Source organism: Epinephelus fuscoguttatus, linkage group LG4 (assembly GCF_011397635.1).
Source record: "Epinephelus fuscoguttatus linkage group LG4, E.fuscoguttatus.final_Chr_v1".
NCBI classification, from domain to species: domain Eukaryota; kingdom Metazoa; phylum Chordata; class Actinopteri; order Perciformes; family Serranidae; genus Epinephelus; species Epinephelus fuscoguttatus.
In genome coordinates, this window is record NC_064755.1 from 44,590,609 (window position 1) to 44,617,045 (window position 26,437).

A 26,437-nucleotide genomic window follows, 5' to 3' on the forward strand; every position below is an offset into this window, starting at 1 on the left:
CTGACTGTATAGTGTGAGCACATGAGCTTTGGCTTTGATCACAGACGGTTTACCTGAACGGGAGTTGGAATTTAATAACATTTCTTAAACTGGCTCAAATTGTCTGTATGTAGTGGTATGCTTAGGTTTTTGACTTTAATCGGCAGTTCACAGCTGAGCCGTAAGACTCACTGTTGACATGCAGATCACTAACACATGTGCGACTCAAAGTTGTTGTTCTGTAATAATAAAACACCGGGGTGGAGAGTCGGTGTTACACTGTACTCGTTGTCAGTGTTTCAGTCTGAATAATAAATCTAAAATGTCGGACAAGATAAATGATGTGCTGGTGGACATTTGATTGGCTGTTTGGATGATTTATGTCACTTTCCTCCTGATTGTGCTGTAGTTTCATTTTTTCCTTGTGACGTGCTGTTGGTTCTCTTGTATGGAAATCACTTCCCTAAACATGATGATAAACAAAAGATTTCAATATAAAGTAAAGAATGGATGGACGCGGGATGAATTAATGAATGTTTGAGCAGCTCTCTGTCATGTTTTTACGACTCAGTCAGAATCTGTGTTGTGAGGAAACATCATTATTAATCTGACAGACTGACGTTACTGATAAACAACAGAACTAATGAAAAAAACTATATTAATGTAAATATATTCAGCCGTGTGAGACGCCACAGCCAGGCTGGTTTCCCCTGAATCATCCCATCACTACTAACCTCTGTAATTAGTTTGCCGTTTATCTAATTTACAAATCTAATTGAAACAGACGGATGCCTGCGAGAGAGAGATAGAGAGAGGGAGAGCGAGAGAGAGACGTGAAAACAGAAACATGTCGAGAAGGAATTACATTTACCCTGTAAGTGATGTGTAATTGAAATGCCAGCAGCCATGATGAAGCTGTCTGTCGAGCCTCCTCACCTCAGTCAGTTTCTTCATCATCGTCATCATCAGCAGCAGCAGCAGCAGCATTCAGGTCGCCACATGGCCGAACACGCTGCTCACTTTCCACTCACTCTCAGAAGTGATGTTCATTCATGAAGCGTCTGACGGAGAGACTCATGAGGGTTTTGTTTTTGTGAGAAGCTGTTAAATAACTTGTGTTTTGTGCAAATGAAGCAGCTGTGTGAGAATTTCTGAAAAGAAAATGTTGTCATCACAACAGACTGTTTCAGAGGAAACAGAATCCCCAGAATACAGGCCCCAGTTCCATGAACTGTGCAGGAAATACTCTGAGGATGAGCCTCAGTTTCTCTTGTACCCTCACGCTGACACTGACACGTTTCCCCCACTCATGACTTTCATGTATTGAGGTTACCCATCCATCTGTCCTGTTCTTGTGGGCCACAATATCTCAAGACTCCCTCCAGTGAATTTCTGTAAATTTGGCACAAATGTCCACTTGGACTCAAGATGAACTGATTAGATTTTGATGGGCAAAGGTCAAGGTCACTGTGACCTCATCTGTCTCATTCTCATTCACATTATATCTCAAGAGACTTTCCTCGAAGTTAGACAGGCCTTTTTAAAGAGTAGGCACCTTTTTTCTTTTACCAGCCCTAAAATGACCATCACCACAACCACCAGACTCCACGCTCGTAATAGCCACGGCCAGAGACATTATGTTTCCAGGTTGTCCATATGTCCGTCCTGTTCTCAAGAGCACCTCGAGGGATATTTTTCAAATTTGGCACAAACATTCACTTGGACTCAACAATGAACAGTTTTGATTTTGGTTGCCAAAGGTCAAGGTCGGTGTGACCTTGTATCTGTCTCATTCTTGTGAACATGGTATATCAACAACACCTTGAGGGTTTTTCCACAAATTTAGGACAAACGTCCACTTGGAATCAAGAATGAGCTGATTAGAATTTGGTGGTTGAAGGTCAAAGGTCACTGTGACTTCACAAAACATGTTTTTGGCCATTACGCAAGAATCAACACGGCAATTATGACAAAATTTCACACAAATGTTTAACAGGATAAAATGATGACATTTTATATCCAAAAGGTCAAAGGTCAACTTCACTGTGACATCATAATTTTCCGCAAAAACAGTTTCTGGTCATTGTTGAACTTCATATCTCAGTAACAGGAGGGAGGACATTTGGACAGATACTGAATTGATATGTGGGTGAAACATCCATGTTTTCAAAGACATGGATGTAAACTGTAGGTGCTACTTTACTGAGCAGGCGGAGTCATACAGCTACGAAGGTTTCAGCCCAGTCTCACTCCAAAGTTGAAATCTGGCACTTGGTCAGTGACTTCTGGTGTCAGACACTGACGGAAAAAGCCGTCCATACATGCCAGCACAATACATTTAATTTAGATTTTAGTATGTGAGATTTATTGTTTTGTTTTTGTTTCTTACCCTGGTATTGAAGTGGGGATCAGGAATCGAGGAATTTCACTGGTACTGGAAGTTAAGTTTCTGGTATGGTGACGTCCCTAAATCTAATTAATTAAGCTGCCCTGAACACCTGCTAGTTAGTGAACATCTCTGTTCCCCAGCACAAGGAAGCTTCTTCCACAGAGAAACTTCTCTGAGTCCAACTGTGAGACACTGAACTTCTTGTATGTTCAAAATGCTGCATTCAGGCACCGTTTGAATTTCCAGGATCAAACATGTGTATTCTTTAAATATTGAGGAGCCTCATCATCTGCAGGGAGCAGCGATCATCTGCAGCCCGGCCGTACATCTCCTCTCTGCCTCGGCTGTTTGACATCCTCGCCGTTTGAGGCTCATTTATTACTACTGTACAGACGTGTAATCAGTCTTTACTGCCGGAGCAAATGTCTCCCCTCGGACAGATCCCCCGCCGCCCGCCTGCTATTAAAATTAAATTGGATTTCATTTCTAAGCTCCTATTAATTCAGAGAAGTCTTGTCTGTTGATGGAGGGTCCAGTCCAGCAGTTAGTTTCCTTCTCCTCTCCTTCGCTTCCCTCAGTGCTCTCCAGCCGGCGGCATGATCGCAGAGCGCCGCGGCCCTAATAACGCTAATTACTCAGAGAAAATTTTTAGAAGGACTTTACAGAATTTTCAAATAAAAGATGACGTTGTCTTCTCCACTCTGTTATTTAATCACGGCTAATGAGATGGAGCCAAATGTATTTTTTTTATGTTAACAGTTTATAGGAAACGTGTCTCATTTCACATTCCCATAATCCTTTGTGAGTTGCTCTCTGCCCGGCGGCAAGGACAAACTCTGAAACCTTTGGTTTTAAAAAGAAAAGGAAACACAAAGAGGCGGAAAGATCTCAGACAGAAATTGGTAAAGTTTGTTGACAGGCCTCGTTGTTCTTTCTGCTTTACAATCTCAGTGTCTGATGTTTTCTGTCGTATTTGAGGACGAGCCCAGAGATGATGATTAATCAGTCTGTCGATCACTTTAATCTCAACAAGTACTGTTCAGATTGTCAGATTGATATGATCAGCTCTGATCACAGCGACTGGTCAATTATACAGCCCACGACTCAAAACTCCACAAACTGCTGCTGAGGAAAAAAGAACGTATGAGTTTCGTGTTGCGTTCACACACAAACTGAATTTAGAGAGGACACACACACAAAGGAAAAAAATAATGGAAAGTTTGTCTCCCCTGAAGATCTTCATCAGCAAGTGGAGGTGCCCAGTAAACATTGACTTAGATATTCAAATTTATTTTTTATTCTGAGAACTTTAAAGAGACATCATTTTCCTCTTACCTGTAGAGCTACTTATCAGTCTGGATTGTTTTGGTGTGAGGTGTCAAATCTTGAAGACATCAGCCGTAGAGATGTCTGCCTCCTCTCCAGTATAATGAAACTAGATGGCACTCAGCTTGTGGTGCTCAAACCGCCAAAATAAAACATTTGAAAAACTCAACAGTGATGTCTCTTTCCAGAAATCATGACCCAGTTACTCATGATAATCACAGACCTTGTTGTGAGCATCATCAGCATCATGTTGTGAACATCTGGTGCTGTCATGAGCATGAGCCTCTTGTCCATGAGTAGATGCACGCTTCCTTCTGTGCGATGATACAGTTGGTGGGTATTTTTTTGGCGCTTTGAGCACCACAAGCAGAGTGCAATCCAGTTCCATTATAGTGGAGAGCGCCTGATACCTCAAACACTCTGCAACTCACACCAAAACCATCTGGATCCCTTTAAGAGCTTCTTATTCATGTTCAGGCTTTAAAGGTGACTTTAAAATTTCATTCTCGACTCTCACCGATCAATCGCCTCTCTGTCTCTGTTACAGGATTGGAGAAAGTTGGCCGTGACTCCACCTACGAGCAGGAGGGGAAGGTTCAGTTTGTGATGGACGCCGTGTACGCCATGGCCCACGCTCTGCACCACATGCACCGCGAGCTCTGCGCCGGATACACCGGCCTCTGCCCGCGCATGGCCAACATCGACGGCAAGGAGCTGCTGGCCCACATCCGTGCTGTTAGCTTCAACGGTAAGAGCTGCTTCAGCAACATCATCCACCCTCACATGTGAAGTGTTTTCCAACTCATTAACATTCATTTTAGTGCAACTGTTTGACCAGAGCTCGTAGTTAAAGAGTTAAAAATGAACGTGATGGACTGCTTATCCCCAAAATTTCATGTTTGGGATAAAACTTTAATACCAAAGGTGCTGCTTTAGAGTGTTACAGGAAAGAAACGGTTCCTGTTTATGTCATTATCTGCGTTTTAAACCCCAGAAATCATCCAGTCAGGCCAGTATAAAGCCTCTACAGAGATGAAAAAAAAAAAGAACCACTGAACTGCATGTAGATCTGCTCAGCGGCCAACAGATCAGACTGCGTTTGTACCGGACAGTTTCAAGTGTGATCAACACCTTCTGAAAAACAAAACTCTGCTGTCAGGAAAGTCTCCCCTGAAAAGATAAAGGTTAAAAAACATAAAGAAGCTGTTTAAAGCCCCCACCACATAAACATCTGATGGGTCACCTAAACTAATCAGAATCAGGGTCCAAGTAAAACATTTACATGTCGATACAGCTCTAATAGCAAATCTGTATGACTTGTGATGAAACCAGTTGGTTGGCTGTGAGTTTGATTAATCACCGCCTCCACAGTCAACACCTCTGTGTCGTTTTCTGTTAAAGTACAAACAAGTTCTCTGAAAGAAAAGTGTCTCCACACTCTTCTGTATTGGTGCAGGAAGTATTCAGATCCTTTACTTCACACACTCTGTTACAAGTAAAAGTCCTGTGTTGAAAAATGTTACTTAAGTAAAAGTAGAAAGTATTAGAAAGAAAATGTACTTAGTATTACAAGTAGAACACTGTCCCCTGTGACTGTTCAACCGTTATACACTGCTCAAAAAAAAGGGAATGCTTAAATCACACATCAGATCTTGATAGATGAATGAAATCGAAAAATCTTTACTGATGTGCATTGTATAATTTGCTGAGAACAAAATGACGTTAACAGCGGTCAGTGGAAACCAAAATCATCAACCCACTGAGGGCGTGTGAGTGTGTACGGCCCCCTCCTGCCTGTATGACCTCCTGACGAGTCGGTGGATGGTGTCCTGGGGGATCTCCTCCCAGACCTAGATCAGGGCATCAGTGAGCTCCTGGTCAGTCTGTGGTGGTACCTGGCGGCATCGAATGCACCGATACATAACGTCCCATAGGTGCTCAATTGGATTTAGGTCAGAGGAACAAGAGGGCCAGTCAATTGCATCAATGCCTTCATCATCCAGGAACTGCCTACACACTCCGGAAACATGAGGCCGGGTCCTGCACCAGGAGGAACCCAGGGCCCTCTGCACCAGGAAGAACCCAGGGCCCTCTGCACCAGGAGGAACCCAGGGCCCTCTGCACCAGGAGGAACCCAGGGCCCTGTGTGACCCTCCAAGGATCTGCCTCCCCAGACCATCACTGACCCACCACCAAACCGGTCATGCTGGATGATGTCACAGGCAGCAGAACGTTCACCACGGCGTCTCCAGACTCTTTCACACCTGTCACATGTGCTCCTCAGTGTGAACCTGCTCTCATCTGTGAAGAGAACGGGGCGCCAGTGGTGGACCTGCCAGTTCTGGTGTTCTCTGGTGAATGATGGAGCTGCACGGTGCTGGGCTGTGAGCACAGGTCCCACTAGAGGACGTGGGGCCCTCATGCCACCCTCATGGAGTCTGTTTCTGACAGTGTGGTCAGAAACATGCACACCAGTAGCCTGCTGGAGGTCATGTTGTAGGGCTCTGGCAGTGCTCCTCCTGTTCCTCCTCACACAAAGGAGCAGATAGCGGTCCAGTACTTGATTAACCGGATGCTTTTCTGATAGATATTTGTGCTTGATTTTCTCCACATCTTTATGCACATCTGGTCATGTGAGCTGAATACAAATTCCAACATCACTGACATTTTAATTGAGGAGGCGACTGACTGGAGTCATGAAGTTTCTGAGGTGCGATATGAACAGTGACGGTGAAGCACAAGGCGGAAAATGCAGGAAAAAGTCAAGCATGTCAGAGGAAGATGTGAGAGAAGACATGAAGGATGATTCAAAAAGAAAAAGAAGATGATACAAAACGTGATTAGGCCTCCCGAAACTCTTCAGCGTCTTTGTTTTTGTTCTCCAGCTGTTGCTTTCCCTCCATCTCATCATCGCTCCCTCATTAACCCTTCGTTTATTTCTTCTCTTCATTCCATCTTCCTCCTCATCATCCTCTCCTACGGCAGTCCAGGTTCCGTCGACCTCCCGGCGGGCGAAGGCCTTTGTCAGCAGGAAGTGTGAGTGCTGACTCCGTCATCAGGGAATCCTCTTGCTCGTTATTAAACACCAAATATGGTCGCAGGGTTTTTATTTCCTTCTGTTTTCTTTCCCCCAGATTCATTATTCGGAGCTCAGTGGGAGCTGCTGCAGTCTGATGATCCGTCTGCTTTCACATAACTTTAATAATCACAAAACATCACGCTGACTATTAAACCTCACACTCCTCCTCGTATGTGCTGAGACGTTAATTTCACAGATCCACTGTCACATGTCACAGAGAGCGAAAGAAGTACATGTCTTTCTGTGGAGGTTTCTGTTTGTGTGAGGGAGGAACTGTGGACGGGCTGCTGGTGATTTTTAATTTATTATGATGTCTTGTTTGGGTGGTTTTGTCTGTTACTCCTGTCAGTTATAATAACACTGTGTTCACCAAATTAACAGCTGGCACATTCTGATCAGTCACCATGAGCACACAAAAAGAGCAAATTCATTGTACATGCTCATATTTTTGGTGAACAGTGAAACTGAACGCATCACGCTGCAACTTGAACATGAGTGACGCTACTTTCACGACAATTAATGGTGCTCGTTTAACAGAACCCAAGGATTTATGGCACCTGGCATGCCGACGCAACCCAACAACAGTGTTGTATGTGTGTTTTCCTCCTGTTGGCTAATGCTATTACAGCACTTCAGACTGATGCAGCTACTGTACTGTTGAGTTGACTACTTGAAGGAAGTTTCTGAATAGACCAAAACAGATTGCAACAGAAAAAAATCTCACATTTAAATGCAAATTGTGCCCAGTGAGAAAACAAGTTTGAACATCAGCCACATCAGCAACCGATTTGAAATGACAAATTGAGTTGAGGCGCCCGACCACTCTGAGTAATCTGCAAATTAATGATCGCAAGATTTTTGTTTTATTTTTTTAAAAAAAGGAAGAAATAAACGTGAACTACTTCATTTTATTCTGTGTGGAGTGATTTTGAGCTGGCGCTTGTCAAGTGTGAATGTGCACAACACTGCACATAACTATCTCACAGTCACAGAAAAAGTACTTGTACTTACTTTGCTGAGCACCCCAGACGTCCCTCTCCCCAGCGATGCCAGCTTTTCTATCAAAGTAATATGAGTAATGTGGAAAGACAAAGATACTAACAGAAGATACTCAACTATAAGCTGTGCCAATGGAACAAAATGGTATACACTTTCTTTCCTAAGTGGGTGTGGATGTCTCTCTGCCACTTCCCCCCACCTCCTTTGGAAGTGTAGTAAACGTTGTTTAGGCACAAAAATTGCTTGGTAATGGTTAGGAGACGATCTTTTTTTGGCTTAAATTACCTGCTTTTGGTGGCCAGTCCCATCTGGAAACACAGAGATGCCTTGGTTAAAAACAGCAACTTTTTATGGCACTATCTCGACAGGAAACACAGCAGTGATGCAGTAAGAAATAGCCTCTTTTCATGGCACTATTTCAGCCAGAAATCACTAAAAAAAACCCCGTGTTTGTTGGCTGAAAAGCTGCTGGAAACACAGAAGTGAGTCGCTATAAAAACAACAGGTAAAAACAACCAGTATAAAAGACAGCAGTACTGTTTGTTCCAACATCCCATTAGTCCGATGACCTATTGTTCTGATATGTGATTATACTAGGTTATACTGTATTTGTGTACCATAGAGGATCAGCAAACACAACAAAAGTAGGCTACTGGTCGAGATACAAGTGTCATAGAGAGGAGAGAGTGAAACACCATAACCTCCTGTTATTAACTCTGGGGTCGGGGTTGAGTGGGGAGCTCTCTGTGGTGCTGAATGGCTCCCGGCAGGCGTATTTCTACCTTGATGGTGCGCCGCGACCGGCTCTGGGTCAGCTGGGAAAGGCTTGAGGCGAAGCAGGCTCACGGCTTATGTGTTTGTCACTTTCTTTTTCATTTTAACCCACACCATGATCTTTTCCTGACCCTAACCAAGTGGTTTTTGTGCCTAAACCTAACCAGACCCTAACCACAGGGCATCATGATGATTTCGGAACAACGGGACTTCGGAACAATGAGTTTAATATGGTCGGAACAATGGGCTGTCAGACCAATGGACAGACCCCAGCTGGTGTACTTATTGTCGGCCGATCTGCATTTCCCAGACACTGTGTCGGCGTCAGCGGTCTGGATTTTCCTGGAAGTGATGGTGGAGTTCATGATGCCCATGGCCTTGGCAGAGATGCTGGCGTCAGGGTGGAGCTGCTTCAGCACCTTGTAGATGTAGATGGCGTAGCTCTTCTTCTTGGTCCTCCTCTTTTTCTTGCTGGTCTCACTGACACTCTTAGAGACCTCTTTCTTTGAGCCCTTCGTGTGCGCTTTGACGTTGGTTTCAGGCATCGTTATAGCTGGATGTTTTTCCAAAGTCTCTGTTTGAGACCAGCAAGCAACCGGTGCTGCTTGTTGGTCTGCAGCTTGGCAGGCATCTATGATGCTTATGAAATGTACAAATGTGGAAAATCTGTGGTTTGCAAAAACATACAGTACCATCATTTTCTTCTGGTGATTAGGGTTTAGCGAGCCGTGGATGTGAACCAGCTCAGTGAGACATGATGCCACTCGTGGTGTTGACAGGAAGTTAGAAGACCAAACAGCATGGATAGAGACCTTTATGTTGTTGCTCAAACACATAGGTCCATTAACAGTGTTTAGTTGTACCCTCGTGTCCCCAGTGTTACACCCTCGTGTGTCCGATTTCTTACGAGCTTACATAAAAAGCATAATTTCTGAATTTTCTCTTCATCTGCTGCGTGTGTCGTGTCTCTGTTCAAACATGTGAGCTGAACCTTCTTTCTCTGGTGGATTCAAGGTCGTTGGTAGGTTTCACAAAACCTTTGATAAAGCTCATTCTCCTTCTCTGGCTCCCGAACGATGGTATTTATCACCAAGGCTGTCATTTCTTTTCACGACTCGTTGAGGAGAATTTCACTTATTTAAACACACACGTTCCAGACAGGTCTACAGTTTCTTCACTCCTGCTGAAGGCCGAAGCTGAATGTGACTTTTTCTTTTCTTTCTCAAGGTGAGCGTGTTCTTTCATGCACCCAGGGACCATTTAATTACACAACACAATCACATCATATAACCTACAACACCCTGACAAATCTCCCAGTGAAAATAAAGTCAGTGAATAATTCATAACCAATGACGACAAGAGACACGAAGAGAAATATACATTTTTTTAAATAAAGGGAAATAATCCCCAGTCAAAGGGAGCATGATGAAGTCTCATTTAACAGTCTGCTGGGATTTTAACCAGAACAATCATTTTAAATTGTTCTCCACTTTCTTTTAATTTGTTTTGGTTTTTTTGGAAAACTGTTTTCCTGTGACGATGATTCCAGCTGTGTGAGTTCAGATAGGAAAACAGGGTTAAGAGGAGTTCACGAAATATTAAACTCATTTTGTTTAATTTCAGAAAAAGACTGATAATTATTGTTGATATTTCTCTTGCCTTTTAAATTTAGTATGATATACATTTTCAAAGCAGAACAGAGAGGCCCGATCACATTTCTTATTTCTCCTCCTACCCCTCATCTCCGAGGGCCTCTTTGCCCCTCCAAACAGAGTTACAAAGGGCAGTGGTAGAAATCTTCCCCTATGAAATGGGACATCCCTCTGAAATGCGTCATCAGTATGCCAGTGTTTATGTAAACAGACATGACAAGTGTTTCTGGATATTACCAAAATGCTGTCTTTTGCAGTGGTGATTTCTTTTGTGTGGGCTACAGGCAGTCTTTTACGCTTATGAGTCATTCACAACTTAAAATTCATGCTTTCAGTCAGCTCAGACGAGTCATCAAATAAAAAAGAACACCACTTTATTACCAGGTCACAAGCAGTGCTCTGTAGGCTATCATTAGCAACCTGTGCTGCTACCCTGCCAGTGTGCAGTGATACTAGACAATAAGTTCCCACACCAACCTCGTCACATGTCCACATCTGGTCATGGACTTTCCACGTCCACATTTGACGTCCAAGGTACCCTGGGTGTGTTGGTTGTTGACGTTCTGGGACACTGTGTCAACTTCAGCCTGTTACATGCATTGTCTGTTTTCAAAATACACTACTGTTTTCACAGGAAATGTACAGTTTGATACAGTCTCTTTCAAAATAAACTCTTCCGTTCACTTAATTTTCATTGCTGTTCCGCTATGTTTCCCCCTGATGCCGCTGGGCACCAGTACAATAACAATGACCAACCGTTTATCATGCGGATGTGAAAGAATGGCTTTTTTCGTTGGTGTCTGATGCCAGAAGTCACTGCTCAATTGATGGTTGTCAACAACTTTGAGTGAGACCGGGTTGTACAAGTGCAGAAACTTCACTGCTGGACTTACATTAAATTTCAAGCACCATGTGCCATCCAACTGGGAAAATGCAACATATGAATATGTATCAGCAGTAACAATGTAACGTTAGCTAGCTAGCTAATTAGCTACTGAGACATCATCACACCATCGGCAACTTCTTTTGTTATGTTTGTGACAAAGAAAAGCACTCAATACATTGAAGTGACATTTAACTAATATAATGTGATGGTTACTGTAATTTCAAATCATTATTAATAAAGAAAATACATTTGGTTTTCTTTAGCCACTTGTGCAGCCATCTTGCTAATGATTTCTTATAACACATGGTTTGAAGTGTGCCTCTGAAAAACATCTGTTTGGAGGGCCATGTAGCTCAAACACTTCACCCAGGCCCTCGATCTGACAAGATACTAGATGAAATGAAGGAGTACGGGGTGTATTGGGATTGAGCTTTAATTTATTAGGTGATCTGTATTTTGTCTCATTTTCTCCAAAATAAATGGACCGGATGATTTAAATATGTGAAAACACTAAATAAAACAGTTTCACATTACAAATCAGTGTTTCTCCAACACTGTTTGGCACATCGCAGACAGCCCGTTTAACGAGCACCTGCTAATGTGTGCTCACCTTTTTTCTGTGAAAACTTAAGATCCAGACAATCAGGAGGTTTTACCAGGAACTGAAGTTTTGCCGGCAAGCTGCGAGTGTTTAGACACACAGAGCCAGATTGGTGAGTTGATCTGAGGTGCCCAATTTTTCGCCTCGTAGCGATCGATGAAAATGGAAATGAAACACCCATGTTTAAGAATTGGTAGCTTCTTTGCAGCAACATCCATATTTGAAGCATTGTTAACTGTCATGGCTACATGTGAGTCTAGACAGACATGGATGGGAATTTTAACTGCAACTTGACTGGTTTGCGGAGTCATACAACCGCAAGGCGATAATTCCCGTTTTATATAATTGTAAATTGAAATTTTGGGGGTTTCTGACTGTTGGCTGGACAAATCAATACATTTGCAGATTGTCCCTGTGTCTGAACACGTCTCCACACTGTCAGCTTTGGTGATACTTCTGATGTCAGATAGAATCCTCTCCAGTTGCTTCAGTCCACTGCGATCCTCCTGTAAATTACAATACTTCAGACAGGAGATCTTCCCTTATATCCCCATACGTCTCCTCCTCCTCCCATCTTCCTCCTCCCTCCCTCCCTCCCTCCCAGCCTCCTACCTGCGGCCGGAGGATTCAATTTGAATAATTTTTCTATCTACCTGCTCAGCACAGAGAGAAACAGGACACAAATAAAACAGAGGGAGGAGGAGATTGAGCAGATTCTGGGGCTGATGTGTTGAGCTCTCAGGGATTCATCTCTCTGTGCCGGGCCTGATGGATGTGAGGAGCTGCTGGATGTTATTTCTGCAGGAGGAGGAGAGACATTAAACATTGAATCAGCGGTGAGTTTCGCCCGCAGGGCTGAAACAGTAAATCTGTGCACAGTTAAAGTCGGGTTTGAGGGGCTGCATGTCCTGGTTTTTAAACATTTAACAGTTAGTCCGTTCAGCGAATTAAAGCGAACAGAGGCGCAGGAACGGGAAACGTGTCACAGACAGGAAGATTAGTCAGTCATCTTTCAGATTAAAGCCCACGGGGGGGGATCTTATTAAAGAGGAATTCAGGACAATAAAGGAGTTTTAGGATATTATGTGTTTGTTCTTATATCTTTGTGAGGACCAGTCTGATTTTCTGATTTGAGGACAAGTCTGAACTTCACAAAATCACACCAGTTTCAGACACAAAACTTTCCTGGCTTCTGTAATCCATCACTTTGACAGAACTAATGCAGATTCTTTGTTCAAAATTGCATCACTGTTGCTTGGAAACGCTCACAGAAATGAATGGAAGTCAGTGGTTTCTTGGAACTGTCGAAGAAATGCATCAAAAATGTAAAACTTCACAGCATGAAAAATGGGCGGCAAAACTGTAAATAAGTACATAACTTGTAGTGTATATTACAAATACAGTAACAAACACAATATCAGCCTGATTATAGTCCGATGTGGCCGACCTACCATGTCGACACGGATCGTGAGTGTCATTGTGTCACCGACGCAGTGTCTGGGATGCCTCATAACGTCTCAACAGAAAGAAAAGCCTTCACACACTGAGTCACTTTTCAATCATGGGTCAATCATGTTTGCTCACTGAGTCCGAAACTTCTGTCCGTCATAAAAAAATTCTGAACAGGTTTGATTTTCTGCATTTTTCACATCCGAAGAAAATGTGGCAGCGGGACACGGCGGCAACAAGACAGAGGAACGGGGCGCACAGAACAACTCTTGTTATGTTTTCAGGATGTCTCATTCCTGTGAGTGTGATATCTCAAGAACGTCCTGAGGGACTGTCTTCAAATTTGACACAAACGTTTACTTGGACTCAGCAATGAACTGATAAGTTCATATGTGACATCATAATCCATCCATCCATCAGTTTTCAACCGCTTGTCCGAAGCCAGGTCAAGCATGTTCTGACTCTGCCTCAGGGCCTCCAGTTGGACGTGCCCAGAGCACCTCTACCAGGAGGCGCCCAGGAGGATCCTGATCAGATGCCTGAACCACCTCAACTGACCCCTTTTGATGCGAAGGAGCAGCGGCTCTACTCCGAGCTCCCTCTGGATGTCTGAGCTCCTCCCCCTATCTCTAAGGCTGAGCCCAGACACCCTTCAAAGGAAACTCTTTTCAGCTGCTTGTATCTGTGACCTCATTCTGTCACCCAGAGTGCATGACCATAGGTGAGGGTTGGGACGTAGATGGACCAGGAAATCGAACACTTTCCATCATACATCATAATGTTCTGTATAAAACACTTTTCTGGCCATATTTGTGACTCTAATCTTGAAACTGTGCTGATTGTATAGATCATCAATGTGTGAAGCATCCATGTTTTCACTGACATGGATGGAAACTGTCAGAGAAACTTGACTGGTGTGTGGAGGTGTACAAGGGCGGGGGCGGTAATTTGAGGTTCCTGTCTTATAAACCTGCTTCTGTCCTTGTTATGGTCATCGGATTTCAGAAAACTACCACTGTCACCTCAAAACAGAAAAACAAAATACTAACAAACAAAAGAGAATTTTAAAAACGAACACAAAAACCTGCATTTTTCCTTTCTTGTGTACCGATGAAGGTTTCACATGTTGGATCATCTGTAATTTAAAACAGAGTTGTTTGTCATCTGTAAAAATTCCACATTTGTGCTGAAACATCACGTCATCATTCATCATTTCTGCTATAAACATTCGTGATACTATCAGTTTCTCTGAGGGAGTACTACTCCTCAGTACCTAAAGAGAACTCAACTGGACTCTGGGCACCAAAGATCAGCTTCAATTTTTCATTTTACGGACTCAGTGCTGAGCTGAGGATGATGATTAATTAATCTGCAGCCTCAGAGAACGTCTCCTCAGAGGAGCTCCAGGTTGCAGCTTTTGCAGCAGCACACGTGCATCATGACCGAGTCCTGGCTCAGCAGCATGTGGCTCATATGTGGTTTGTACCTGATTGAGCTCATTAAGGCCTCCACACACACACACACACACACGCACACACACACACACGCACACACATGCTCATGCTACGCTGCTTTTGGGGCTTTCCTGCATGAATCTGTGAACAGCATGCTCGGCTGAACCTTTACATACATCAAACGTTGAAATAAATCAAACTCGAGCTGCTCCTCTGTTTTTTTTTATGCTTCACTTCTCTGAACACGGGGCAGCGGGGGTTACCCATAATTCCATGTATGAAATGCAGCAAATCCAGGACGAAGCGAGGGCTCTGTGGCGACGGCGGCCGGGGGGCTAATCGCTAACTCACCCGTGTTCTCTTCGCCCGTGTGCTTATTTTTAGAGGAGCATCGAGAGGCTAATCGAGACGCTTGTGCTAATGTTAGTGCTCACTGTGCTAAAGCCGTCCTATTGTAATGTCCTGTTTGAACACGATCAGCAGAGCGGGGAGGGAGGGAGGGGGGGGTGGACATCAGGGAGACTCCCCCATGATTCATTTGGACAGCGGATGCTAACTAAGAGGCGATAAAAGCTTGTTGTTGCCGCTTTTAAAAGGGATGCAGCGTGACTGACCCTGTGGAGCTGCAGCAGAGAGCAGAGACCCTTTACAGTGAGATCAGAGGGGGGAGGAGGGGGAGGAGATACTGTAGGTGAGTGAAGTGATGAATATGTGAGGAGCTCATCTCCCGCTGTGACTTCACTTCAAATATGCAGCTTTTTATAAACTGCTGAACAAAGCAGGAAGAGGAAACAACCAGAGAGAGTTCAGCTGTTTGTTCCTGCACTGTATGTGCCTCAGGATTAAAGGAGCAGTTCAACATTTTTGGAAAATTGGAGCTCTTCTCCTTTGCTTTTGTTCTAAATGTTTTTCTGGGGGGGGGGGGTTACGTGATCACATAGTGATAACAGATTTATCCTGGTGTCTGGATCCCCTCTGTTCAGTATACTTGTTTCTGTCTGCACAGCAGCCTAAATATAAAGGTTGTGAGGTAGATGTTGGTGGGTGCATATGGCTAAGTTGAAAGCAGCTTAAATGAAAAAGGTAGCTGCAGAGATGGATTATGTCCTCAAACAGCCGTGTCAATTTAAAGGACAGTTTTCAGTGTGAAATCGACATGCGTCTACAGCGTTCCACTGCTGTCACTGAATGAGTTCCCTCTGAGCCGTAAAGCTCTAAAAGAGTCTGAGAAGTTTGGGACTGTTCAAAGAACATTCAGGACGCCCAGGCCTAACAGTGCCACTGATTCCACACCACTGAAGTTGGGTCCCTTTTTGGAACTTAACTCTTCCGCCGTGAGCCGGTAATAATTTGGCTTTCAGCCATGCTTGTTGTTGCTGTCCATAACAGCATAACATCAACATGTCAACAAGTAGAAATACTGCCAATGTTACAATCTGAATTTTTCATATGACATTTAATATTATGGCGGTATTATCTGATAGACTGGAAATCCAGACCCAAATCTAGAGAGATTTAGGGTCTGGCCATGAGTAATGAAAATGGCCCAACTCGAAGGGCGGCACCAAGCATGCATTTGTAAATATCACTGCACGCAATTGATAACACTACGACCAATCAGACCAATACACGGGGTGACGTATCCAGAGCTTAGCTACCAGCGGAGCTAACTGGTAGATTAGACTCTTGCCGTATCCGGTCGGCAAAACAGCAAAAACGTCCTTCTTGCAAAGGAAAGACTCGAGCGCCGTCTTCTGTTCCTCTTTTAGAGAAAAAGCCAAGTCTGACTCGTTCATTATAGCGGTCAAAGCCGTTTCAAACAACTGGTGTTCATCTGTAGCCATCTTGCAATGTTTACTGACTGATTCCGGACTTCGTCATCACAGCACTGTCGTCATCTGTTTAGCTCGCCTCTGGCCCGCCTACATCAGATACACCGATGTGATTGGTGCAGCTCGGCTTCAAGGGCATGGGTAATGATCATCATTACTGATTGCCAGAGTGACTCGCTGAGCAAATTCAAATTGTGCTCTCGCGAGAACTCTGGATTTCCAGGGTAATAATCTGAGGGTGGATGCTACACTTCCATGATGCTGCCGTCCCAATATCAGCAGTAACCACTGTATGAGTGCAAAGCCATGGCAATGAGCCAGTGGGATAAACACATGCACTCATATGCATGCACCTGACTGGCTTTCTACAACAAACCACAGAGAAGCTCAGGCTAGATTACACACAGACAGAGAGAGCGTGACTTCAGTCTCTGCACAGGACGCCATTACTCCAATATATCTTTCCATAGCAAAGAGTTGTTTGCTGCCATATTCATGCTCTGAATGTTGCATACAAAAACTCTAAGACAGTTTAAAGTAGCTCAGTTTTTGGGTGAGGAATATGCCAGCCTAGACTTGGATGGAAGGCAGAACAGATTTTCTTTAATTGAACCAGCTTAATATGAATGTTCTCTCAACAACTTTTTAATATACATAAATGCAAATCATAACATGAAGTTGTGCGTGTTCACCACATCCTCACTGTGACCTCGTCACATATAGATGTTTGGTCATGGACTTTCCACGTCCACATACGACGTCCGAGGTACCCTGGGTGTGTTGGTTGTTGATGTTCTGGGACACCATGTCAACTTCAGCCTGTTACATGCATTGTTTGTTTTTAAAATACACACAACAAACAACATGGTTAGGTTTAGGAGAAAGAACAGGGTTCGGCTTTAGAACCTTACGGGATGCGAACACTGCTCTTTCAGGTGAAAGTCAGTGTTTGTTGGACCCATACACCTTCCCCTCTGCCCGCCCCAGTTGGACTTTTGCCACTTTAACTTTTGTCCTTGACCCGCCGTGTTTCCCCCGACACCGCTGGGCGCGTTAAACTATAACCCCAACCGGTCGTGTGTCATGGTGACGTAAAAGGACGCCTTTTTCGTTAGTGTCTGATGCCGCAAGTCACAGCCCAAGCGCAGGATTTTGACGACTTTGGAGTGAGACTGGGCTGTCATATTCATTTTAGCGCACAATACCATGTAGTTTCTTCGAGCATCTTTGTGAGTTTGTTTTAAAACCACAAGCGTCCTCCAGGTTACCTTCAGTGTGTACAGCTTTCAGTTCTTCGTGCTGTTGTGAAGAGTTTCATCCATCAGTCTTTAACTGACACAAAATCACCATCAGCAGCCTCCTTCAGTGATCGAACATTACTAAAATTCTGACATGGCAACAATCTCAAGAGCAGATGTCAGTGTTTCTTCAGCTTAGTCGAGATTGAGTGAAAAAAAAAATTCATGTGTGATCACATTTCAAAGGCACGATGGGTGATAACGTTGCGGTAATCAGGTGTAAAATCAAGAGTGATCAAAACTCTGTGATTGAAATCAACAGAACAACTAAACAGCCAAATGAGGATTGAAGGAACCTGAATAAGCTGCAGCGAGAGCGAGCATGCAGAGGTAAGAGCAGAGAGTGTACGTGGAGGTATTATCACACAGATGAATGGACGAGCTGCCAGGCTGCAGCTCTGACCGCCCACGCCAACCGCCAAGGTCTCCAGGAAACAATCGATACAAGAGGCCTGGTTCAATAAAACTCTGAGGGCTCACTCCGCTGTGTTTCGCAGCGACACACACTTCCTGTCAGCGTGGTGAAGAAGAGCTGCTGCTGCTGTCGGATCCATTCAGGTCAAACAGGTGGATTAATGGAGCATCGGGTCTCTTTCTGCTCTGATTTGATGACAAACTGCAGCTGTGACATCACCGGCGGCAGCAAAATATCGACAGTCTGGAAATAAAGTTCACAGCCAGTCAGAACTTCAATCAACTCCTTGAATGAGTATTTATGGTTAAAATCTCAGGGGAGAGTTTCAGTGGAAACAGAGATGTGTCAGTAAGAGAGGAAGTCATAAACTGTAACTCTTGGTGTTCCTCTAACAGACCTATCAGCTGTCTCTAAGAGTGTCGATGTGCGTCCATCAGACTGACGCTACAGAGAAAGATATCTCGACAACTACAGGACTGATTCCCATGCAATCTATTATGGATATTTGTTGCTCTCAGATGACGAATCCAACCAGTTTTCAAGACCTTCTGACTAAAGGTCTTCATGTCCACTTGGCACCCACTAATCAAGACTTGACCTGAGACCCAAGCTATAGATAGGACTCGATCCCTTGATCCAAACCCATGGAAAACCTACCCAAACTCAAGGTGCATAAATTACCTTAAAACCTCAATTAAAAGCTAAATCCCATTTAAACACAGAGTCCCTCATACTAGCTGAGTGTGGCAACAAAGTTTGACAAATAAGTCGCTCTTAATTAGTTGCAAGGTCTGGTTGCTGAAGCACTTCATTTTTTTCTCTTCAAGTTTTTTGGATATAAAACCTCTTACAGCCGAATGAGTTGACTCTCTGCTTCAGCTTACGTTAGTTAGCTGCTTACATCGCACATACAAATGTAAATGTTTAAACTTTTATCAATATGCTTCATATATTTAGCTCGGTTAGATTCTTCAAAATGTTATCATTCAGTTCACTTTACTGAGACCATGACCATGAAAGAAACTTTAATGTATTCAAATTTACTCGGGGTGTAAATCACCAGTTTCATCAGGATACGATATTATATCAATTCTCTGGACAACTTTATGATATTAACCGATATTACAAAGTCTGCCATGATACAATTTTGATTTGATGCAATTAAGGGGCCAATTGTTTTTTGTTAGTCACCCATTATTAGCTTAAGCATGTTTACATTGCATAAATTATCTTAGCGGCTAGTGGACGTTTTTCCTGTACTCATATCTTAATAAATGACATGTAATATTATTATTATTTTTCTTACTCACCGTTGGATAAAGTCACTGCACACCTGACAGAACAGCTCGGTTGAATTTCAGCCTGTGTGCACATTTTTTCAGCCGAACATTGTTGAAACAGAGTAGTTAATGTTACTGTAGTGAGAAGTTAGCGGAGTGAGGTGATGACCAGGCAGGTAACATGTGTCACGTATTATCTTGTGATAGCATTGTTTGCATACACCATGTGCTCTGTCTGTTGACTTTATTTTGATGGGTACACCATGCGGCCAATCACATGCGAGGACATTCTAGGATCATACCATTATGTGAAAGAAGGAAGGGGACAGATGCTCCAAAGACAGCGAGTGTAGTGGTGCAGGCCAGGTACACACAGTGTGACAGAGAGATGGGGGAGCCGGATTGAAATGCAAGCGCGTCAATGATACTGGAGACTGAAAAGAACAGGGTCAACAACAAAGCTGCACAGACATCTAAGAACCGCCCACCCGGTTGGCCACTGGAGGAGAGAGAGAGCACTGTGGAATTATTTTTTTTTTTTTGTAATGAAAATAATGCATAATAAAGAGGTTTTTATGAAAACACTGAATGAGAAATTGCTTACCAACACACAAACCTTTCATAATTGCTAAATTAGGCTAAAATCGAAGGCTCCGAGTGATACTAAATGAAGAGCAATTTGGGAGCCGTAAGAGCCGGCCCATCTAAAGGTGCGGACACACCAAACCGACATCAAAGAACTAGCGGTGACGTAAACCAACTATTGCGTCGTCTACGTCGCCTCACGTCGCCTCACGTCGCCCTGTGTCAGTTGCATTTAAACACACTACACGGACTACATCTGACGGCCAAGTAGCACGTACGTTCTGCGCTTGCGTGAGAGAGAACGGAGTGAGAGAGTGGTACATCCTGTCAGCCGAGGGGTTTCCTATCTGTGCAGCCGAGCACCGCAGCACCTCCACAGACTATCACATCCAGACGGTCCCGGTGTTTCCTCCTCAGGCTCCACTTCACTCAGCTGCCCGATAAACCCGCTGCTTCTTCCCACTTTAACCTGAATAACAAACCAGGGCTCGGTGCTCCGGTTGGATCCAAACAGAGAAGCAGTGGGTCTGTGGGGCAGCTGAGTGAAGTGGAGCCTGAGGAGGAAGCACCGGTTAGCCCCGGTTTCACTACAGGCAGATTCACTCGCTACAGGGGCGAGGAAATAAAACCTGAACAGCCAATCAGAGTGATCTCTCTCACCGACGAGCTCCGCCGCCGATTCAACATGCTCAATCAGCCGAAAAGCCGCCGACGCCAAAGTGCCGACGGTGCGGGACACACTGCAAAAACTAGGCCGACAGACGCTCGCTGACGGCCCGACTTTGGTCGACGGCCGACTGCCAGCTTGGTGTGTCAGGACCTTAAGGAAGCCAAGCCAAAAGAGCCGAGTCTTTGAAAAGAGCCGGACTTCCCATCACTACCGAGTAGATCGGGAGGGGTGGTGTATGGGATCGTTTTGAAAGAGACTGTATGTAAACGTAAAATTTCCTGTGAACACAGAAGTGCATCTCAAAAGAAGAGAACTTGACACAGTGTCCAGAACGCCAACAACCAACACACCCAGGGTACCTTGCACGTCGTATTCTTGTGTATATTTCACCCCAGGACAGCAGGTGGCCATATGACAAACTTAAACAGCCTTTTTGGCTCTGTGACAGTCAATGTGTAATATTTGAGTACAGAAACAATACTGAAATCATTAGAGAGCAAAGAATCTCCCCTTCCCATCAGTGTGTAAAATTCAAAATGAATTTCAGGGTCAATGTGAGTGAAAATGATCGAGCAGGTCACAAGTGAGCTTAAACACGAATCAAACTGTTCGGTTCTTTAAGACACGTAAAGATCTCTTGATTCTGGACCTGTTTTTGGTTCCACGGAGCAGATCGACTGTTGGTGGTTGGTATTATTGTGTTTAACGACAAAAGCTGCAGCATGTGTCATGACAGTCATCACGATTAAGTTGTTTGGAAATAATGTGGAGCAAAGATGTTAATTCTGTATCAACACGGATTCTCTGGAGTGAATTGAAGTGAAGTGAAGTGATGTGATGTGGGGGGTGGAGAGGACGAGGTGGTGGTGATGGCTGGGGGAAGGGGGCTCTACATCCTGAGGCGAGTTTTGGTGATTCATCGCCACGCTGATGTGATTTGTGATGCTTTTATTCATGTTGAAGAAGGAAATCGGGGCAGGACAGAATCAAACCGGCGCCCACTCACTTCATTATAAATCTCTTTCTTTTTTTTTCTTGTTGTTGTTTTGCTCTTTAGCTTCAATCTGCTTCTCTTCCTTTCGGCTTCAGCGGCTCCAAACTAATCTGCTTCCAGTTCAAGACTCTGCTGTCCTCTGTGTTAAATTTGCCCCTCGGCGACGAGTACAGCACTACTGTAAGATAACAACACAATACAGTGAATACAGCAGCTGGAAGAGAAAGAGACTGAGTCTGAAAACAAAACACAGAGTTTAGGAGGATTAACTGAACATCTGAGTGTTTGAAATTCGAGGCCTTAATTTTGTCATTGGGAAGAATGGAGAAACAAATTATATCATCATAAACAACCTCCTGACGCAGTTTGAACAATCAGGTTTCAGTCTGTCTTGAATGCTTGGATGTATTTACACTTTGATTATTTGAGCTTTGATAGAAATGGTGTGAAAGGTGTCTTTGATTAAGGTTCAGGCAAGTTTGTTAATGTCATGCTGAAATTCATGTGAAATCATGTCAGCAATCATCAGCAATCGTCTCCCATACCTTAGTGGCAAAATAGGTTGAGTTGCACTGACACTGACCAAACTGACACACTTATGTTGGCTTGGCTTGGCTTGGCTTGGCTTGGCTAGGCTTGGCTTGGCTTGGCTTGGCTTGGCTTGGCTAGGCTTGGTTTGGTTTGGTTTGGTTTGGTTTGGTTTGGCCCAGTATGGCAGGGATTTGCGTTGCCATTAAAACAGGGCTACCTGCTTGAAGGAATGCTTCATGACGGCTGGTCTTGAGTGATGATATTTCAAAGCAAAAGGTTCATTCACGGCTTAAGTCCCCGTTATTTTTGTTGCATGTGTTTATCCACAGCAGGGCAGGTAAAAGAAGTTTACCTGTTGGAGGTGAGCTGTTTGTCTGCAGCTCTTCATCAACATCTCACTGTGGCTGGTTCTGCTTTTACTCCTCGTCCCTGCAGTATCAGTAGACAACTTTTTATTGAGCCACTAACAAAGTTCTGTTAACGTGCTGACAAACATTAGTCATTTCCCATAGATTCTTCACAATAAAAGTCCACCGTATTTTATGTAAAAGCTTTGTAAAGCAGCAAAATGTTGAGTTTTCATCAGCAGAAACTTAACGAGACTCTTGCGGCTGGTGGCGAACATGAAACAGTAAAATAAAGCAGATATTAAAGTAAAAACAGGACGAAGGAGAGAAACTAAACTCCAGACCACAGAGATTCAGTTAGAAGCTACAGAAAACTGAACACACAGACTTTTAAGAACACCTTTCTCTCTGGTCTCCTGCAGACAGAGGGGAGGAGAGTCTCGCAGCACACAGGCTTGTTGCTTTTGGTCCTGCTCCAGAGAAGCCAGAGGTGTACATCTCTGGCACAGCTCGACGTGGCTCAGCATGTCTTAACTGGTGATGGAAAGACAAATCGGCATGGCATGGTTTGACTCGGCCCAGCCAGAAGTGGTAATGGAAAAAGGGTATTGTATGACCATCCCCAATACAACATTTCTAACCTTCGGCCCCAAAATTAAATATATTACCAACGTTTGGCCCCAAAACATGTATTACCGTTGTAATGGTCGGCCCCAAAATGACGTCATTACCGTTCTAACAGTCAGCCCCAAGAGAGACATTGGAATGGTCAGCCCCAAAATTACATACATCACCCAGGGCGTAAAATTAACATTTTACCTCATCTGCCATTGGCTAATGACCTCCAAAAATTTACTGGCCAAACATATTTTTCACCAGCCAAATAAAAAATCTGTGCCTTATTTGACGAAAAATAATTACCTTATGTTTTTAGTATGAAAATCCAACTTTAGGAAAATCCAACCCTGTCCTCTGTGTTTCTTTGGCGTGCTTGCGGCAAAGGCTGCAGCTCATCATGTTGGTGTAGGGGTTGTAGGTCAGCCGTGACCGCGGCTGGCCAGCCTCGTCTAGTTTCTGTTTTTCAATAAAATGCCATGCGACATTTGTACTCTGTTTAACTGTCTGTTCTTCTTGTCCAAGTCCAACATGTTCATCTTCGTTGTTCCTCTTTTCTGGCACTGGCTTCACGGCAGAAATGTGTCACCACATCTTGCTCAGAAGTTACCATAGAATGCCCGGGAAACAAGTTCTGGTAGCTGACGTCATGCGCTCGTGGCACATGTACAATAAGCCATGAGGGTCAAAATAGTCTGACACAGCCAGAGGCAGTCCTGGCTAGTTTTACGCCCTGGGCGAACCATCCCTCGGCACCCCCCGACCGTGGGCCGTTACCTGCCACAAAGAGAGAAATGCGAACGGTTCGTTTCTCCTCTGACACGCCACATACCTGTGTGCCGCCACGGCTCGGTTGTCCAGGTACTACTGGGCAGTCATGACACCAACAAAAGAGGAAATTACTGGACCTGGAGTCGGACTTCTCTGTCACCGGTAAGCCGTTATCTTGCGCCGCAGAGCACTATGACCCTCCACCGTATTCCTGTCTGTGACCCCCGTTCAACGCACAACCGCCAGGATTCGCCTTTCCTTTCTGCTGCTGGTTGAAACGTGATATTAAGGGCGCCCCAGTGCCCACTCCACTAACTTGACTTGGAAATGAGCGGTAGTCTAGAATACTGGCGAGTTTTGGGGGGGTTTTTTGGTTTTTTTTGGAGGGCGCTCGTGCACCCTCACATAGATTACGCCCTGGGCGGTCGCCCACATTGCCCATAGCAAAAACCGTCCCTGGACACAGCTGGCAGAAATGGTCGAAGCACATAAAAACCCACATGCAATTCAAAATTTTCCATCGGCCACTGGCGGGTGTATGTTTTTGTTTTACACGCCAAACTCATTTTTTACCCGCCATTGGCGCTTGGCGGGTGTTAATTTTACACCCTGACATCGCCGTTCTAATGGCCCACACCAAACGGACATAAATGCCATTCTTATGGTCGGCCCCAAAATTACATACATCACCGTTCTAACGGTCAGTCCCAAAACATCACATATTACAGTTCTTGTGGTCGCAGTTTTGAATGTGTCCTAAACATAATGAAATTATTGCAGTTCCACTTCAGAACTACTTGGCTTGGTGAAGGCAACCAAACGACATGTTTAGGTTTAGAAAAAAAAAACATGTGTCACGTGACATAAGTCAAATACATCATTAGCATAGCATGTTACATTTCCCTGGCATGCCAGTCTATGATGTATCAAACAAGTCAATACTGACTTTGGGACATTAACACCAGTCTCCTGGGTGAAAGTCCTGTGCTTGTTTGACCCATCCGCCTATGTGACCGCCCAGCCTATAGGGGCTTTTAGATATTTTTACATTACATGGACTTTGTAGCTTTTTATGTTACGTCATGACACTTCCTACTCTGCTGCTGTAATAATTACTACAGCCACTAGAGGGCACCTCCCTACTGCAAAGGTAGAATGGGTTGTAATAAGCTGCTTGCACAGTCGACTCGTGGTGTTTTTTTAGTGAGACCAGGCTGTCAAAATCTGCAAAGACTGAAAATGAAAGGGGGTTATTATCACATGGAGATTCATGAATAAACTACATGAGGTATTGTTAATCACCATGGGGGATAAAGGATCTTATCCTGTGAAGAGAAGCCTCTTTATGATATGATAATATGTAGGTGTCAAACCTCAGAGTATTATTATTATTATTATACATGTTTCCAAAGTGTGCGGCAGTTTTAACATCAGTGCTCATGAAAAATTACGATGGAAACTAGAACATTAGAGTCTGACTGAAGTCACAGGTTGAGATGAAAATGTTTTTGCCTTTCGGGAGTTTGTTTTTAATTATTATTATTATTATTAAACTGGAGGCTAAAGTGTGAACCGTGTCGACCAGCATGGGATTTATCTTGGCAGGGATTGAGTCAATAAGGCAACAAGATGTTAGTGTGGTTGTTTTGGTGATGCGCTGGCGAGCAAAGTGTGATAAGATGACTCAAACCTGCCGCGCCAGGAAAAGATGAGAGAAAATAACAGCTTACTGCTTTAAAAGACAACACAGATGGATACAAAAACAATACTTTGTTCAAACCCACGCTGGCGGCATCAAGTAGAGCCGTAACAGAGAACAGTGGCTGTGGTCAGTTCAGAGTCGTGTTAGAACGACATCAATCATCATGAGTTTTCACTAAATGAAGAAAAATCACACAAGGGTGGCTGTGGTTGCTCCAGAGGTGACCTTGTGGTAGAAGTCACCTAATGAGTGTTAAGTAGGAAGTTCTTAAACACCTCCCACTGTATGATTTATTTCAGTTTGTTCTGACACCCATTGATTCTCTAAAAAACACATGTTGGTTCTTGCACTTATCATCTCTCACCTCCATTGGTTGGGGTAACTGTTTGTCTCGCATCTCACGTTTTTATGCCTCCACGCCAGTAACATCATAATGCTCTTTGGGTTGTCTGTCCATATGTATGTGATATCTCAAGAAGGCCTTTAGGGAATATCTTCAAATTTGGCACAAACGGTCAATTGGACTAAAAAACTGAAGTGATCAAAATTTGGTAGTCAAAGGTCAAAATTACTGTGATGTCACAAAACATTAACTCAACAATGCTCAAGGAACACTGCTTCACTGCTTGTGGGAATGCAGTTTTTGGAAGGCGGTTCCTGACATGGTTAAACAAATAACAAAATCCCTTTTTGGCCAAAACTCTGCATCTTAGGTATTTATCCAAAGGATTTTATTACTAAGAGTAGTGACCGTGCACTAAAAGACTCGTGTCTCTTATATGCTAAAAGAGCAAAGATGAAAGATGTGA

At 43.9% G+C, this 26,437-nt stretch overlaps 1 protein-coding gene across 1 annotated transcript in view; it reads left to right on the plus strand.

Moving 5' to 3' along the window:
- Positions 1–26,437, plus strand: part of LOC125887005 (metabotropic glutamate receptor 8-like) — a 202,920-nt gene that overhangs the window by 134,535 nt on the left and 41,948 nt on the right. The window contains exon 7 of the mRNA XM_049573452.1: positions 4,242–4,442. Within this exon, the coding sequence (XP_049429409.1) occupies positions 4,242–4,442 (201 nt within the window). The remainder of the gene's footprint in view (positions 1–4,241; positions 4,443–26,437) is intronic.